Below are 19512 nucleotides of genomic sequence, written 5' to 3'. Positions count from 1 at the left end.
AACCAAGTTCGCTGATGACTGCTAACTGGGAGCCATAACTGACTCTCTGGCTGACATGGACATCCTTCAAAAAGGCCTTACTGAGACAGACACCTGGTGTCAAAAACATGGCCTCAAGCTGAATGCTAAAAAATGCATAGTCATCCCGTTTGGGAAAAACAAAACACCCACAAATTACCACATAGGCGGCAGCCCCCTTAATACATAAGAGGTAATAAGAGATCTGGGGAACCAGGTAGATAGTAATCTCTCCTTTGACAATCATATTGCCAAAGTAGTTAGGAAATCCTTCTATGTGGCCCATCTAATTACTAAGGGGTTCGCATCTAGAAATAAAGAGGTTATAGTGGCCCTCTACTCATCACTCATCAGACCCATCACAGAGTACAATGCCCCATTTGGGATGTACCTCACAAGACACTTCCAACAGCTGGAAAGATCACAAAAGCACCTCACCAAGAGGATTATTGGCCTCAAACATATGTCCTATGCAGCCCGACTGAAAAACCTCTGGCTGTACTCAGTGGCATACTCCGAGGTGATCTCTGCCTGACTTACAAAGCCATGTCTGACTCAGAATTGATGGACATGCTCCACCTAAAGAAATCCAAGTCACTGCGAGCCATGCGCTCTAGTGAGCTAAATCTCACCACAACAATAAATAGAACATGCTGGAGGGATAGATTCCTGTCACAGAGACTCCCCATGCTTTGAAACAAAATTCCTAACTACATTAGGCAAAACCCCTCACTAACAGTCTTCAAGAGAAGCCTTGACGAGTGGATGGGTAACAGAAAATACACCACTGGGATCACTTCATTGGCTCTGCTTGACAGAGGCTCAGTTAATCAATCAATGGGCCACACTCTGGCTAGGCTTATAAATGCCCTCGGGCAGATAGCTTAGTACCTACCTATGAACCTATAATTAGACATTAATGTGGCATTTGACCATCATGTGCCTACTATCCTGAGGATATAATTCTGTGTTGCACAACTTACAAGCAGGGGTACATCATCTATATCCAAATATGTCATCTTTCCATTAAACTCTGCTCTCAAAGCACCAATCTTTGAGTGCAATGCCCACTTTTGGTATGTATTCCCAAACCTGTACAGCAGAACACAAAAATACATGTTAACCTTTTCTCAGTTCACATGGTCAATGCTGTACCAACAACAGAAGCCTCCTTAGAGATTCCTCAAAAAGAATCCAAGGTGTGGAAAAGAAGTCCTGCATCAAAGCCTTGTCCTTAACTTCTTTCTTCTACAGAGTGTTGAGGGGTGACCTATGCCTAACCTACATCATCATCATCTTTCGGCTGTTCCCGTTAGGGGTCACCACAGCGGATCATCTGTTTCCATTTCTTCCTGTCCTCTGCATCTTGCTCTGTCACAGCAGCCACCTGCATGTCCTTCTCCCACCACATCCATAAACCTTATCTTAGGCCTTCCTCTTTTCCTGTTACCTGGTAGCTTCATCCTTAGCTTCTTTTTCCCAATATACTCTGCATCCCTCCTCAGCACATGTCCAAACCAACGTAATCTTGCCTCTCTGGCTTTGTCTCCAAACCTTCCAACCTGGGCTGACCCTCTAATATACTTATTCCTAATCCTGTCCATCCTCGTCACACTCAGTGCAAATCTTAACATCTTTAACTCTGCCACATCCAGCTCTAACTCTTGCCTTTTTGTCAATGCCACTGTCTCCAATCCATATAACATAGCTGGTCTCACTATCCTCTTGTAGACCTTCCCTTTCACTCTTACTGGTACTCGTCTGTCACAAACCACTCCTGACACTCTTCTCCACCACCTCCATCCTGCCTGTACTCTCTTCGTCACCTCTCTTCCACACTCACCATTACTCTGAACTATTGATTCCAAGTATTTAAACTCATATCATCCTCCAATCCAGCCCTAATGGACCTGTTTCACATCCATAAAACAAATATCATCAGGGACACCCAGTCTAGAAACATAGACCTTGTCTGTAACATAAATAGGACATGCTGGTAGGGCAGATGTGTGTCTTAGAGGCTCTCCCTTCGCTGGAACAGGCCTCCTATCCATGTGAAGCAGAGTACTTCCATGCACTTAGTCAAGCAAAACTTGGATCAGCGGATGGGGAACAGTAAATATATCCCTGGTCTGGCACCTATGTCTATTAGAGAGAGGAAGATTATAAATGTTCGGCCACCCATGTACAAGTATATGCATACCCCCACAATACCCATGGGAACCAATACCTATCAATTTTACAGAGAAGCATGACTAGGCCTAAAAAAACCCTTTGGTTGATAGTCTAGTATTGTATCATGACACTACATTATGATAACTAAAAGGGTACAACTGAACTACTAGAATCAATCAAAAGTTGCACTACAGTTTTAAGCTACTGAATACATGAAATAAAGGACTCTGTATGAAAATTAAGCATAAGAGTGTAATCATTAAAGCTTCACATTTTATGTCTACATTGTAAAGTACAGATCAAGTAACAAGTATAATGGGGAAAGGGACAGTAACGAGACCAAGCTCTGATCTCCCAGGATAAACCAATCAAAGTTGATTCTTCATTGTTAAACTTAAAATCTCTCTGGAGTTGCTACCCAGTTTAATGTAGTTCCATCAATGTTCAGGAAGTCTACTTTGGTACACATTCACAAACCTCTAAAGCAGAACACAAAATACATGACAACCTTTTCTCACATCACATGCTCACTGATTAATACTAGGTTTATACTAGCCCTGCAATATATGTGGGTTTATCATAGTTTATGTTAGAAAACTACTGCCCTATGTTAGAAATACTGTGCTCTGTCCAGTAGTGACACAGAGATCTTTAGTGACAACAAGAGGATTCCCCATCCTGAACATTAGATTTCTTGATCAGAGCCAGCCAGGTGCTCTGCCTCATGGACCGGACTTATGCTCTGCCGTCTGGAGTCTTATACATTCCACAGCATGGGACTCTTCCACCTATTTATATCCATGCTAAGGTTTTAGTCTCTTCCCCCTCTATTGGTTTCTTTGAGGTGGGATTTGTTTTTTAATTCCGGGTTGGTCATGGCTGGAAGGTTGTCAGGTACAGGTCACCTCTGAGCAGACGGTCCTGCAACTGAATAGAGTTGGAGTTCTATCTGAGCGTCTGGCATCTGACAGGTTTTGGAGCCTTTATCCTTTGGTGAGGAACTTTTCAGGTTTATCCTTTAAGCAGGTGTTTGGTGAGATACTCCTTAATGGGTTGGTGAGATCATCATTGGTCTGTACAGCGAAGAGTACAGGGGGGTATGTCTTCGATCATTGGTCTCCACAATGAATCTGGATCAGGAACAGAATCCTTCCTTGATCTCACTCACTTAATTCATGATGGTTAGCAACGTCAGAGGTCCGTCAACGGGGGTTTAGCAACTGGTCCTGTCAACCGAGAGCTCTGTCAACCTGGGTCCCCAGGTCCCTGTGGGGGTCTTCTGTTTTTAGTGGGTTGCCACCCATATGGTCTTGTTTTTATACTTTTTTTTCCCATGGGCATGGCTTTGGCTTTCATGCCACCCTTCTGGCCATGGCTCCATGGCTCTGGCTCCCTGTATCACCCCTGAAGGATCATCAAGGACCATGTACCTAGTAACAGTCATGTCAGTTTTTCCCATCCTGCAGTCATCTATGTTTGCAGTCAGATGCCGTCCAGAGCCTAAAGTACCTGACTGGTAGGAGAGGAGATCTGTAACAATAGGGTGAGTCTGGCGTGGCTGTGGGACTGGCCTGTGACATGGCTCTGCAGTGGATCTGTTCACACAACTCCCTTGTGATGGGTTTGTTCTTTATTTGTTGCAGTTCTATATGGCTGATAAAAGGTGGGTATTTATTCAAGCTTTTTTATTATAATACTATAAGTGAAGCTGGGGCCAGCTTTCATCAGGTCCTTTCCCTCTGCCTTCACTGCCTTGACATCAGTTTCAAGGCAAGAAGTTCAATGACAAAGCCAAACTGGGTTGGGTCCAAGGTCTGGGTCCCTATGTCCTTGTTTATGAGTTCCATTATGATCCTCTGTGAGTTCCATATGACCAGGCTGTTTTCCATTACATTTGCGCTTTGCTAAAGGGTCCACCAGGCTTGTTGCTTTTGGGTGTGTGCACCGCCTTTGTGGAGACGCTTTACGTGGTTGTGAGGAGTGTGGTGAGAGTGATTTCACTCTTGGCACTGCCTCCTTAGGTGAGTTTAGTTCTAAGATTTAGTTCATGTAAAGTTAGGTCTTTCATACAGGCAGTCCCACAGACCCGGTCCGTCACCCGGTCCCATTGATGCTGTGTTTAGCTTTTAGATTTCAGGCTAGATGTCTGGGAGGTTACACTCCAGTGGGGTTATCTACTAGTTGGGATAGTTCTCCTTTGGGGGAGAGGGAACCTGTCTGCCAACCTGTCTGCCAGTAGTATGGTGGCAATGTTTTTTGTATCATTTTTATTTTCATTCTGCATATCTGCATTAGCATATCTGTTTCTTTCCACCTGGGTGAGAAGGCCTAGTGATTGTCTTTTTGTTATTTTTTTTTTCTCTCATTGGCTTTTTTGGATTTAGTTGGCCTTGGATGATTTTATGAGCTAGTGCTGATCAAAGTGCTGATCAAAGATGCCTTTTTTTTTTGATTTTTGCTCATGCTCATTCCTCTTATTGTAAAGTTTGTTTATGGCTGGGGTCCACCAGACTGGACGTTTGCCCTTGGTGGAAAGAGTCTTGGTTTTATTTGGGATGTACCATCTCTGTTCTTGCACTTCTCTAGACCTAGAAAGGTAAAACTATACATGGGACATAAGAGATCATATCCAGAGCTACAATAAAATGCTGATATTTAATAAGCATTCATTGTAATATGCTTCTACCAAAACCAGAAAAGTACTTACCTTCATGGATGGCACCATTAAGAAGTTTCTCCCCCTTGGGAGCATCCAGTGAATCTGCTCGGAAGAGGTTACGGGGTTTCAGGCAAAAATTTGTTTCCTCGATGGTCTGCATCCGGAGTATATCATTAAAGAGACTGGTCTTCTCTTCCAGGAGCTCAAGAATCTCACGGTCCTTCTGCAGGATCTCATCTGGCAAAATAAACAGTTTCAAAATGTGATTCTCAGGAAAACAATGTGAGGCCACGTGGATGCATAAAATATGTTCTCTGAAAAATCAGACAATGAGCAAGCCAAAGAAAGGAAAGTTGTGTAAAATCTTACCATAACCATACATGTCCCTCTCTTCCATGTTGCAGTATTCACTAGTGGGTTTACCCTTCTTCCCATCAGCTTGTTCGGCCAGGTTTCCAAAGCTTTTTCAGTCCCTGTTGGTGCATCGGATGTCTGACGTGTAGGCTGGTACGTGGTTGATAAAAGTGATGTCCGTGTGCACCAGTCCTCAGAACCAAGAAGCCCCAGATGGAGCCAGTCCTGATAGCATAGCCTGAGTAAGAGCCGAGGAGAGCAAGTGCAAGGAGAACTGGGGGATGGAGTGAGAGAAGGAACACTGCAACATGGAAGAGAAGGACATCTATGGTTATGGTAAGATTTTACACAACTTTCCTATGTCCTTCTATTCCAGTGTTGCAGTATTCACTAGTGGGTGAGTACAAAAGCTCACTGCTGGCTGGGTGATGGTCTGGATGAGGATTCCAGGAATCCATGCAGGATAGCCCTGGCAAATCCTGCTCTGGTCCTGGAGATGTGGTCCAGTTTGTAGTGTCTGGTGAAGATGTGCACCGATGACCAAGTAGCTGCTTCCAGAATGGAGTTAGTGTCTAGACCTTTAAAGAAGCTGTCAGAGGAAGTCATGGCCCTTGTGGAATGGGCTCTGATGTTACCCATTAGTGTATTTCCATGGTAAGAGTAACAAAATGAGATTGCCCTAGCAATCCAAGAAGAAATGGTTTGCTTCCCTACAGCTTTCCCCAGAGCCCTGAGGTGGAAGGAAACAAACAGCTGGTCTGATTTGCGTATAGGTTTGGTCTTGTGCAAGTAGAAAATGAGTTGCCTGTGTACATCCAGGGAGTGAAGGACTCTCTCACTGTCTCAGTGAAGGTTAGGAAAGAAGGTGGGCAGGTGAACAGCCTAATTAAGGGAGAGGTCATTAACCACCTTGGGGGTAAAGGAAGGATTAATCTTGAGGCTGACCCTGTCCATTTGGAAAACTAGGAAGGGTGGGGTAGACATGAGGGCTTGGAACTCTGAGACCCTCCTGGCTGATATTAAAGCTACTACCAGTACTGTTTTCCATGTGCAAAATTTCAAGTCTGCATTACCAGCTGGTTCAAATGGTGGCAGAGTGAGTTTTTCCAGCACATAATTAATTAATCCCCAGGAAGGAGAAGTTTGTTTCCTATGGGGGTTTTAGGTGTAGAACACCTTTTAGGAATAGTTTGGCTGGCAGCCTGGAAGCAAGTGGGGGCTCAATATGTAGGCAGGCAGAAATGGCTGACAAGTGTGCCTTTGAGGAGGAGTAAGACAAGCCTGTCTTTAGCAGTTCACACAGGTAAGAGAGAATTAAAGACAGATCGCTGTCCAGTGGCTCTATCTGTCTTTTCTGACACCAGATAGAAAACCTTCTCCATTTAGAGAAATAGGATTTCCTTGTGTTATGTTCCCTGGCCTCCTGCAGGACTGAGAGCACGTCCTTGTAATATAGGTGTCTGAAGGGAATCAGAATCCTATCAGCCACAGGGAGAAGTGTAGGGATCTCCCCTGTGGGTGAATCTGTGTGCCCTGGTGCTGTGTGACTAGATCCCCTGAGGGGTGTAACTTGTGGTGATTGCCCTTGGATAGATGAAGAAGTAGGGGAACCAGTGTTGCCTTGGCCAAAAGGGTGTCACCAACAAGATTTTTGGTGAGTCCTGCTGAATTTTCAGTAGGACATTCTGTATCAGAGGGAAGGGGGGGGAGGCGTACAGGTATTTCACCTTCCAGGACATTAAGAAGGCATCTGTTTGAACAGCCTTTGGGTCGTAAGTTCTGGAGCAGTAGCTCTTTTGTTGCCGGTTTGTGGAGGAGGCGAGCAGGTCTATCTGAGGAATACCCCACCTGTGGATCAAGTATAGGAATACCTCCCTTGACAGCATCCATTCGTGACTGTCTGAGGAGGTTCTGCTTAAGGAATCTGTCTGGCAATTTTGTTGGGACAGGATGTAGATTGCCTGTAGGGTGAGCCCTTGGGAGACAGCTAGATCCCATACCTGAAGGGCCAGTCTGCAGAGGAGGTAAGACTTGGTCCCTCTCTTGCTTGTTCAAGTATCACATCACTGTGTTGTTGTCTGTGAACATCTTCAGGATGCCCTGTCTGAGAAAAGGTAGAAAGGCCTGCAGGGCCAGAAGTTTGGCTGACATTTCTTTGATGTTGATATGCCATTGTGTTTGTTTTTCCACAAACCTTGTACTTTCTTTGTCTCTAATGTTGCATCCTGCCTAGATCTGAGGCATCTGTGTGACAGATTTACAATTGTAGCGTAGAGTGAGACCCGGGTTTAGGGTCACCTAGGCCCTCCACAACTTTAGCTCTTGTTGGAGGCAGCATAGAAGTGGGCTTCTGAACTCTAGGGGGTGAGAATGCTGGGTCCATACTGAGCGAAGATACCACTGCATCTTTCTCACGTGTAATCTTGCCAGTGGCAGCATGGGAATTGTGACAGCCATGTGGCCAAAAAGTTTGAGAAATTCCCTCGCCATCAGGGTGGGTGTAAGGACAGCAGACTGAAGGAATTGGGTCAGGGAAAGCACTTTTTCCTGAAGTAGGAAGGTCATCCTGAGGTCTGCTCTGATTCTGCATCCTAGGAAGACAATGTCTTGTGTAGGACTTAGATTAGATTTGGGAAGTTTATGAGGAATCCTAAGGACTGCAGCAGGAGCAGAAGGTCCTTTGTATGAGCTAGGAGGGTTTGTCTATCTACTGCTTGGATTAGCAGATTGTCTAGGTATGGGAAAATTTACATAACTCTTGTTCTGCAGTAAGCAATGACTGGGGCTAGGCATTTTGTAAATACCCTTGGAGCTGTGGAGAGTCCAAAGAGCAAGGCACACTACTGAAAATGCAAGGAGCCTGCTTTGAATCTGAGGAATTTTCTGGAGGACGGTTTTATTGGAATATGTAGGTAGGCATCTTTGATGTCCAGGGTCACCATGAAGGCCTGGGGAAGGATGAGGGGAAAGAGAATGGGTAGTGTTATCATCCTGAAGGAAGGAACCTTCAGGAATGGATTGAGGTGGGAAAGGTCTAGGATGGGTGCCCATGGTCCCTGCTTTCTGGGCACCAGAAAGATTCTGGAGTAGAAGCCTCTCCCTCAAGCAGAGGTGGGGATGAGTTCTATGGTGCCTTGGAGCAGTTTAGGATCTTGGGAAAGAGGGACCATTGAGAGGGTGGAGGTAGCGGGACGTTTTGGGGGAGGGACATCCAGGATATGAAGTAACCCTCTTTCAGTAAAGACAAAACCCATTTGTCGGAAGTTGTCACTAGGGTCCATGCAGGGAGGCAGTGAGAGAGACGGGAGGATACAGGCATGGTGGGAGGAGGGGAGGTAGAAAAGGAGGCAGGCAGTCAGATGCTGCCTGTCCTTTCTGGAAAGGGAGGTCTCTGGGCAGAAGCTTGAGGTGTCCTAGGCTGAGTAGTCTGCCTTCTGTGTGGTCTTCTGGATCTGGAGGGGGCAGAGGGCCTAGAAGTCTTCCTGATAAACTGTGTCTTGGCTGGGTAGTTTCTTTGAAATGTTGGGATTGGAGAGACAAGGAGATGCTTTAGATCCTGGAGCTCTTTCCCTTTTTGCTGAAGTGACTTAAAGAGAACAGCTACCTTGGAGCCAAAAAGGGCAGTGTGATCCAAATGAGCATCCAAGAATTTGGCCTTAAAGTCATCTGGTAAAGGTTGAAGATGCAGCCAAGAGTATCTCTTCAATACAGAGGCAGATGCAGCTGACCTGGCAGAGGCCTCTGCTGCATCATATGCACACCTGAGGGAATGTTTATTGACTTGGGAGAGGAGTCCAAGCAAGGAAAACAGGGATGCCTTAGCAGAGCAGTCAGGGATCTCATTAAGATCCTTAGATGTTTTGTCCAGTAATGCCAAGGAGTATTTGGCCATGTGTGACTGGTAATTTGTAGCCCTAAATGCCAGAGTGGCTGCACTGCTGATCTTCTTCCCCCACCACTCCAGGCCCTTGCTGTCTTTATCAGCAGGCAGGACAGTGGTAGAGGGGAAAAGTTTGGTAGCCCTGTCAGTGGCAATGGAAATGGTTGCTGGGTCAGGTGGAGGGCATTTGAAAAAAAATTTGTCTGCATCATGTACTCTATACAATCAGTCTGCCCTTCTTGGGGCAGGTGGCTGGGAATCAGGGTTTAAACATGCTGCTGTAAAAGCATCCAGGAAGGCAGGCAGGACTGGAAGAACAGGGGCTAGGTTAGAAGATTCCATCCGGATCAAATCGTAGAATCTTTCCTGTTGCTCAGACATGTCTGAGCAGTCCCATTTGAAATGTTCCCTCATAAGATTAACCATGTCCCCAAAGGTAAGGTCTTCCACAGGGGAGTCAGGCTCAGCAGATGCTTCTTCTGGTGATCCATACCCCAGAGGGGAAGATATTTGTGAAGAATAGGACAAGGAGTCCTCTGAGGAGTCAGACATTTCTTCATCAGCAGGATGGCTAAGGGTAGTCTCTGGCAGAATAGGCCTGGAACTCTGAAGGGGTGGAGCAGCATGAGGGAGGTCAGATGTAGGCCTAAGGGCCAGGAAGACATTGTAAAGACTCTGACTGAAGGCCTGCCAGTCTGGCAAGGCCTCAGGGGTTGAAGTGGCATGCTTTGTCTTTTCTTTTTCATTGCAGGCCTAGCAGGCATCCTGCTGTCGGTCGGCCTTGAGGAAATAGCAGGATTGGCAGAGGCCTGCTCCAAAGCGCCCATCTCTGAAGCTGGTTCCCCCCTGGAGTCTGAATCAGGCGCCTGGATATCCTCCCCAGACGTGTCGTCCGCTCTGGATTTTACGGCCTCCTGGTAGGTACCCGCTTTATCCAGTGTGGTGGACGCCAGTTCTTTGGTCAATCTAATGGTGACTACAGGCCAAGAATTGGTGGAAGGAGGCACGGTGGAAGTAGACGTCCTCGTGAGCTTGGCCTTCTTCCTATGTGGTTCAGATGGGGCATCAGTAGCAACTTCCATTCAGAGAGCGATCTGCCTAAGACGCTGGTTTTCGAGATATAGGTTGAGGACCTGAAGTCGTTGATGAAGGGTTTTAGGGCTGAATGACTTACAAATGGCACAGTTTTTATAATCGTGATCCCTACCCAAACAAAAGAGACACTGGTCATTGGTGTCTTTGTGGGGAATCTGGCGATCACAGTTGCACTTGCTCTTACCGGACAAACAGACTAGATCAATTACAAAGGACTGAAGAAAATCCCCAATGGGGTACTTATCTTAATGTGAAACTGATCTGACATCTGCAAGTAGCAGGAACACCTGGTGTACGGCTCGCGGCTGAAAAGTAATGAGGACTGGTGCGCGCAGACGTCACTTTTATGAACCACATACCAGCCTACACATCAGACGTCCGACGCATCAACAAGGACTGAAAAAGCTTTGGAAACCTGGCCGAACAAGCTGATGGGAAGAAGGGTAAACCCACAAGTGAATACTGCAACACTGGAATAGAAGGACATCGGCCTTCCAAACAAAATGTACCATCCAGGACCAAAAAAAAATTCTGGTTATGGCTGAAAAAAAGACCATTACTACATGAAGAAGAGTTTGATAAAAAGACCACCTAAGAAAGAGAGCTAAAAATGTCTGGAAAGATATAAAGTTGAAAAGTGAATGAGATACACCACCAACAAAAGTAATTGATAACTGAAGCAAAAACATAGCAAAAATAAGGAAAAATATTTTGTTTGGAAATTATAAAAGGTTACACAAAATTACCAGTTGACTAAGCAGTAGGAAAACAACAGTTTAAAAATATTCAGAAGAGTAACCTGATGCAAAAAGGAAAGTTCAGCTTTATAAAGAAGTGAGGTTCAGTTCAATAGTGTTAATTCATACTAAAAAAGGGTAACCTCAGACATGTACGTTTCTATAATATGCAACAAAATCTTTCCCATTACCAAACCATAGCCATTTTCCTTTTACAGTATATTAAGACACATACATCAAAACATGATAAAGTATGTGAATAAAGTAAAATCAGACATCTGAATTGTCAGACGGTGAAAAAAATACATTAATACAACAAAGAAAACACAGTTAACAACCAGGAAAAAGACAAAGGAAATGTTACTTCCTGAGCTGAAAATTTAACAAAAACAATACAGGAGACCTCCAATTCGTTTTCGCCATTTTCTGATTTTTTTTCCCTCTCTGTCTCACAAACAACATATTAGAGAGACACTGTTTCAAATTTCCTTTACTGGTTCTTCAGTGATAAAAGGGCTCTGGTAGCCACATAAGTAATTAAAATATAAAATGTAGTCTTACTACTTATTCTGCAGGACTGGGCAATCAAGCAAATGACCCATCATGAGACTGCTTCTCTGCTTCCACCAAACTAGAAAAGTGCATGCTTGTCAATGACTAATCATTAAATCATTATATATATATATATATATATATATATATATATATATATATATATATATATATACACACACACACACACACACACACACACACACACACACACATATACATATGGAACCCCTTCAGAAGCACGAAGTTTCAAAACTTCAAACTTCAAAAGGCCGAAAGGCTGCGACCATAAGATCGAAGTTTTGAAACGTTGGCCATTTTTAATGGAGATCGCCGTATGGCATGGAACAGGAAATTTAGAGTTTCCTCACTGTAGTGCGCTCTCGGAGTTGGCATATTTACTTAGCAGGGGGTGTGGGGAGTGCCTAGGGGGGCTTGCCTCCCTGCAAAACGTAAAAAAAATATATATATATATATTTTTTATTACATTTTTAAAGTTTCAAAACTTTGATCTTATGGTCTCGGCTGTTCGAAATTCAAAGTTTTGAAACTTTGAGCTTCTAAAGTAGACAGTGTGTGGGTTATATACCACTTTTAAAACCAACTCTCACATTGACTAAGCTCAATCAGAATTTTTCCCCAGTAAGGCATTAATAGCAAGTTTGTTTAAAATGCAGAAGAAAATGAGTCCATATCTGAACTGTAAGCAAGCCAAAATATAAATAAAGAAGCATTTCTCAGACATGAACATGCTTTAAACTATAAAAAAAAAATAAAATAATATCTGAGACAGTCAACTTGATATGCGAAAGACTCCAGTGAAAACATCCGTCATAATGCAGTGTTACTTAAAACAGAAGGCAGTATATGTTTAAATAATTTCAGAGTCTAACAGCTACAGTAAATACTTAGCTTGCAAGATGTGAAAGATTTTCCACTCCCAGTGATGGATATTCATTCCAGTAATAGGTAAACTGGAATGAACAATGGGTCAGGGTGCGATTATTGCTGCATTAATCTCTGTTAAATGGATTTCAAGTGTCACAGTCTGAGTAATCAAGTAAAAAGGTTTTAGGAACAGAACCAAGTTAAATGCATAAAACAGCATTTTTTGTCAATCTGCCTGTCTGTTTGAGGGTGGGGGTGGGGCATCATTTTCACCATATCTGTCCTGTTATTGAATTTTTTTGGACAACTGCAAAAAATGTATATGAATTCTTTGGTCAGCCATCTGATTAAATCTGTTGTACATACAAAAAAACTTTATTTCTGGCTCTGATACAGTTTACAAATACAAAGGGTCAGTGGCATTACCTTTTATCTTCCTTAGGCAGACTTCCACCTCCGTTTCAACAAGTGGGAAATCTTCCTTTCTGGGGCACCTGTTAAGACAAGGAAACAATGTATTAAAAACTGGCTTTTAGGATGAAAAAAAAAAATGGCCGTGATTTATGACTTAAAAAGGCTTGTATAAAATGTGCCAAAAAAGGAGACAACAACCTTTCATTAATATAGAAGGGAGACACCATTATGAACATCAGCAGTCAGCACACACACACACACACACACACACACACACACACACACACACACACACACACACACACACACACACACACACACACACACACATATTTAATTACTTACTACTTTTGTTAACTGGTTAAGTGAACTGGTCACTAATCTAAGCCCAATGGCAAATATAGACAATTACATGCATTTGCAAACACAAATAATAATGCTAACTTTGGTACATTACTACACTTTACTTACATTATTTACACATTGTGTATGCAGCAATTATACATCATATAATCATACAAATAATATCCATTTCTGAATGTTGGCGGTTAGTATTGCCTTGGTTACTTACTAATGTTTTACTCTAGTGTACGACATCTAATACCATATGAGGACTGACGCCTTGCTACTTTACAGCCTCCTAGTGAGCTCATGAAAGGCCAAGACAACAAAGAGTTGAACCTTTACAACATAAGGTCTGAATCACATCTCAAATAAGGATTGGTAGTCTGTAATGAATCCTTTCTTACAAAGGATTGAATCCTGTCAATGCTACCCAGAAGGCAACCCTTTTACATTCAGTGGATATGGTGGACTACTACCGTGTTGGGAAGACTTAGCCAGAGTTCATTTCTGGAACAACAAATCTTAACAGCTATCTGTGGCTTGAACTTGGTTTTGGACTTGTTACATTCATTTCATTTTCTTTAAACTAAGGGTATATTTAAAGGTCTGATGTGGGTTTAGCTGTCCTATTGTGGTTCTTAGTGATCACTTTTACTGTATGCAATGCACTTGTAAAGCTGGCAAGATGATACATGTATCATATCATATCATAATGTCATATCTTATTTATTTACTTGTTTGTTGGGTGAAGCCCCCAAATTATGTGACATAACTACAATTTTAGAAACACAGCCTCTCATTATAACTAGTTGCATACACATTTTCATGTAAACAAAAACAACACATTATAGAAGCAGCAAAAAGAATTTTGCATATGTTGCACATTTTTTCTAAAAACTAGTACTGTTCACTGGAGAAAATTTCTAATACTTTATACAACAAGTTGTCTATGCAAATTCCATTCATACAACTTAAACATTTTCTGTTACTTCAGTATACAACAACATTCCACTGTATAAGAAGTACATTGTACAGGCATTCCACTGTATAAGAAGTACATTGTACAGGTTACACATGACTATGATGCAAGCTTGTATAGAAGAGGAGTGACACCCCTTACACCAAAATATCAAAGTAAGGCTGCAGGCACTGACATTTTTATATTTATACCGTACAGCAAGTATAAGTGGAAAGAAATGCGACCGACTTTAAATTTATGTTTAGCTATGTAGATTTGTGCATATTCTTTAGTTACCCATCAGGCAGCAGCCATTTATACAGGCTTGCAGTTGTGATGGGAGTAGGGAATATAAAGACAAGAGCTAAGCAATGTCACAGTCTGTATGCATTTGGTTGCACAAACATTCTACACTGACATTTGAAGGTAGTGCAATCCTGGATTGCTTTCAGGATATTTGGTAATGTATTCTACTGATTAATTAGATATGAACTTGGGGCTTTACCGTCACATTTGATGTTGGCTGTTTAAAGGACATAGCTGCCTTTTTTCTTCTACCACCTTTTTTCTCAACTGTAAGAACAAGTTGCACCATTTTAACATTGAATACACTAAATATCAGTGTTAAAGATCATTATATTAATATGACATTTCCTTCAAATTCTGTATATTACACCACTATTTTACGCCGTTTCTATTCTTAATGCAGTACTGCATACAACCATTACTGTATGTTGTCTCTTGTTTTTTATTGAAGTATTTTCCTTACAACTTTACATATTAGAGCATTTCTGTGTACAATTTTATTCTTATTGTTTGGAGCTTTTCTCCAAGGGTCTCTGCTGAAAAGGGGCTTTTTTTGACCAGCTGGACTGCCCTGATAAAAAAAAATAAGTAAATTGAAGGGTCTTGCTCATTTAGCATGGGCTTGAGGTCCGGGCATAGTTTGATGTATAGCAGCTTGTAAATGAGTGTCATCTGTACATACTGTATTTTGCTTTTGTATAGCAACCACTGCAGATGCTGCAAGTTTAGATGGTGGTTTGAGTACAGTGGCTTGTTTGTGGTGAATTTTGCTATCACGTTGTAGGTTACAGCAAATGCATTTAGTAGATTTTTAATTTTCCTATGGCAGAGATTCCACTGTATAATTTTGGTAATACTAATGTTTTGGCTGTCTTCTTTATTTGTACTATTAGCAGGTCAAGGTTTGACCTTTATAGTGTTCCTCTCTTCTTGTGGAGTTCTTTTATTATACTTCCAGTGTTCTGCCGGAAGAAGTCACAATCAACAGTTATTCTAAGAGGTTCCCTATTACGTGATCGAAACCTTAGGTTATTGAACACCTAAAGGTGGATCACAAAATGTCGAAGTCTGAAAATTGCGAACGGCCGTTTCCACACAGGGAAATGAGTCATTTGGCTATGTGGATTTTACTCTTTCTACCCTGTAGAAAGATCTCAGAGTTGGTATATTTAGTTAGGGGTGGTGTGGGGGGGGCACAGACCACCGCATCAGGGGGGCAAAGCCACCCACTTTATTTCTGTTTATAACTTTTTTTTAATTTGGCCAACGGCATTGTTTCCCTGTGTGGAAATGGCTGTTTTCGATATTAAGGGTTCGATATTTCGTGATCGACCTTTAGGTGTTTGATAACATAAGGTTTCAATCATGTAATATAGACTCACTCCAAGATATTTCCAGTGATTTTAATCTCAGAAGTGGATCCAACAACAAAGCAATTCTTTGTTCCTTCTGTAAGTTAATTTTATGTTGTTGTTTAAGAATATTATCTTAGTTTTGCTTTCAGTTTGGATTATGTGTTTTTTATGAGCCATATCTGTAGTTAAAAAGAGAGCTGCTTGCATGTCCTCTTTAAGTTTTCTGATTCTTTCTGCACTGTGGAAAACTGTAGAATTATCAGTGTACTGTTATTAAGGTGGTTTCTAGCGTTGTTGCCTCACAGCAAGAGGTTTTCTCGTTCGATTCTCAGCTGGAGCGCCTTCTGTGTGGAGTCTGCATGTCCTCCCCATGGTTGAGTGGCATTTGAAAGACATGCATAGAATGGGCGGGCCTTCATTGAAGGTTGGGTGTCGAGCTGGCACCTCAGCACCTGTAAAAAAATCTACTGCCAATCATTAGCGGACCAGAGTTCCACTGTGGCGACCCCTAACCGGGAAAAGCTGAAAAAAGAAGAACAACAACTTACATTATATTGTTACGGTATATTGTTGGTAAATAAAGTGAAGAGAAAGGGAACCAGGATTAACTTTTGTGGAACTCTAATGCTAGTGATGAAGCTGTTAGAGACAGCATCACGCCAAAATGACAGAATGTCTTCTGTTGTTGTGCCACAGTTTGAACTAGTCTAAAGCAGTGTTACTGCATTCTAATTCTTGTAATATGTAAATGCAGTAAAGGCCGTGAAGTACATGAAATGCTTTGCTAAAGTCTAGGAATAAGGAGGTGGTAGGTGGCCAGCTCAAACACTGGCATCTTTTCACCATAATCCAGCAGGTAAATGTCCATGCAGGCCAACATCTGGACATCAGGGTATAAAGCGGGTGTCAGCAGGCTCCATATTCAGGTTTTTCTTGTCAAGACTAGAGAGTCCAAGTGTCCTGAAAAACAGCATAATCTTCCCAACTGCCCCGAACACAGAAAAAGGACCCTGACTTAAAGAAGGAAGTGAGGGAAGGGCTGATGAATGGGAAAGTAAGACCTACCCCAGCCCATGAAAAGGAAGCGAGAGGAAGAGAGGGGAAGAAGACTAGGAATAGGTACTGCAAGACCATCTACCTAAACCTCTACGATTACAGTAAGTGGAAATAACTATACTATGTTTGTTGTAGTCAATGTTGCAGTATTGATTTTTGGGAAACTCACAGAGTTTAATAGTGTAGTTAGACAGAGACATTAGCTGGGGACAACAGACTGTTCACAACAGAAGGAGTAAATCCAGCCCTAGCCCAAAAAAATTGACCCAAAGTGGTAATATTTAGTGAAGGTGTGGACAGATGACTGAATTGCAGCCTTTAGAATGGCTTAGGTGGGCATCTCTTTTAGAAAAGCAGTTGTGTTACTTTATATATGCCTGGTTGAATGAGCCCTGACTTTACAAGGAAATGGTTTGACATGGTGAGAATTGCAGCTTGCAATCAGTTTTGAAATAGTTTTTTTGTCACAAGCTTATTTTGTTTACCTTCAGTACAAGCTATCAAAAGTTTGTCTAATATGTTACAGGCATTACTCCCATGCAAGTAATAAGGTAAAGAAGATGGAGTCAAAATCCAATTCTCCAAGCTGTGAGCTTGAGGGTTGTCATGTTGGGATGAATTACAGACCCCCTTTTCCTGGGGGAAAATGTCCATGATCAGTAGAAGAGTTTTGGTCTTTCCTCTCAGTGAGTTAGAAGAAGGGAAAACCAGTGTTGCCTGGGTCAGAAAGGAGCATTTAGGATAATTAAGGGCCTACTTGACCAAATCTTTAGAAGTAGCAGAAAGGCATACAGGAAGAAGTCTGTACACTTGAAGGAGAAGGTGCCCCATTTTTCCATGACCCTCCTTTCCTTGGTTCTGGAGCAGAACTTATTCAACTGTCTACACACATCTAAGGAATGCAAAATCATCTTTTCTGCACTGTGGATTTGGGAAGAACACTGGGAAGTAAATAGCTTGATTCAAGGACAATTCTTAAACACCTTAAGCATAGACGAGGGGTGGATTTTAAGGGTGACACTATCCCTGTGAAAGATTAGAAAAGGGTTCTTTGCATATAAGGGCATGGAGCCCAGAGACATTCCTGGCAATGGAGAGAGCCAAAAGCAGTGTGGTTTTCCATGTTAAAAGTTTGATAGTAGCTGAAGCTGCCAGTTCAAATGGTGGCAGAGTGAGTTTTTCAAGAACAAAATTCATAAGTTCATAGGTTCATAGATTAGTACTAGGCTACTGCCCTTGTGCGCCATTTTAAGCCTAGTTAATTATCCCATGTGAAAATCAAACCTTGCACCTTGTGTTTGTAAGGTAAACATCTTAATCATTATGCCAACCTCCCACCCAAGACCCATGGAGGAACAGGTTCCCTTCTAAGGGGCCTAAGGTGAATAATCCCCTCCAGAAACCACTTCAAATGTGGAGGAGAGTAAACAGAAGGGGAACTTGGGAAGCAAGCTGAGATGGCAGGGCATGAACTTTGATGCTGGAGTAGGATATGCCTTGTTTGAATAGGTAGGAGGGGTATTAAACTACATGAGATATATTATATTCAGAAGACAGGATACCTTTGGGCTGGCACCAGATAGAAAACCTTTTCCATTTAGCTAAATAAGACTTTCTAGTATTTGTTTTTCTGGCTTCTTACAGAACATGAATAAGGCAAGGAAGATGGAGTCAAAATCCAGTCCTGCAAGCTGTGTTGGTTGTCAGGATGGGATGAATTACTAACACTCGTCCTGGGTGAAAAGGTCACTGATCAGGAGAGATTTGGACTTCTCCCTCACTGAGAGTCAGAAGAAGGGAGAATCATTTGCCCAGGCCAGAAAGGAGCAATTGGGATACTTTGAGGCCTGTTTTACCCCACCTTTAGAAGTACTAGAAAGGCATATATAGGAAGAAGTCTGTCCACTTGAAGGAGAAGGTGTCCTGTCTCAATGATCCTACTCTCCGGGTTCTGGAGTAGAACTTATTTAACTGTTTGTTCTCTGAATGTATGGGACACCCCAATGGAGAATGAAATCCAGGAAAATCTCCATTTTTACCATCCATTAATTGGGGTCCAGCAGGGTTCAGCACGGAGAGTCTGCCAGTTGATTGTCCTGACACAGAATGTAGGATGCTATGGGTGTTACCCTGATTTGCTGTGCCAGTATTCAAATATTTGTTTTATATTTGTTACCATCAGTGACACTGGGAGTGATGGTTTATACCTATATGTGTGCCCACACTCATTCATCGACCCTATGTAAGCGAAAGCTTACGATCCTGAAATACCCAGAACAGCGATTTTTTTTCCCAGGGAAAAAAAATCACTGTTCAGAATGTCCGGGATGTAAGCTTTTGCTAAAATAGGGTCGATGAATCAGCGTTTGCTTTTTTTAAGTGTTCGCTGATTCAACATAGACCCTATTTATCATGTCTAAATACAGCTGGTATAACTTTTCTTTTGGGTTCTGGTTATAACGATGGGAATCTGTATTGGGATTGTATGTAGTTTTGTGCTGTTTACTGTCAAAGCTGGGTGGCATATTTGGATTAGTTACATTGTGAGTTGCACTTGCCAGTACTATCATAGGCATACACAGTACAGTACTGCACTGACTTGATTTGTTTTTTGACAACACGTCATTCTTTCTTTTTTTGTAGTTGTTTACTGGATCAACAACTAGATCCCCAATGCAGTGTGGGATTACGTTATCTGTTTTTAATCAGGATTTAGTAAT

The 19512-nt window shown here is 42.3% G+C and overlaps 1 protein-coding gene across 4 annotated transcripts in view; it reads right to left on the bottom strand.

Annotated features, from left to right (window-relative positions):
- The window catches only part of ARHGEF2 (Rho/Rac guanine nucleotide exchange factor 2), a 924267-nt gene that overhangs the window by 122103 nt on the left and 782652 nt on the right, over positions 1-19512 (bottom strand). For all 4 annotated transcript variants that reach the window (XM_044079827.1, XM_044079829.1, XM_044079828.1 and 1 more), the window contains 2 exons: positions 12785-12852; positions 4901-5089 (listed from right to left, as the gene is read on the bottom strand). In XM_044079827.1, the coding sequence (XP_043935762.1) occupies positions 4901-5089; positions 12785-12852 (257 nt within the window). The remainder of the gene's footprint in view (positions 1-4900; positions 5090-12784; positions 12853-19512) is intronic.

Source organism: Protopterus annectens, chromosome 8.part0 (assembly GCF_019279795.1).
Source record: "Protopterus annectens isolate FY-2018-M chromosome 8.part0, PAN1.0, whole genome shotgun sequence".
NCBI lineage: Eukaryota > Metazoa > Chordata > Ceratodontiformes > Protopteridae > Protopterus > Protopterus annectens.
This window is presented reverse-complemented; position numbering and strand designations above follow the sequence as displayed.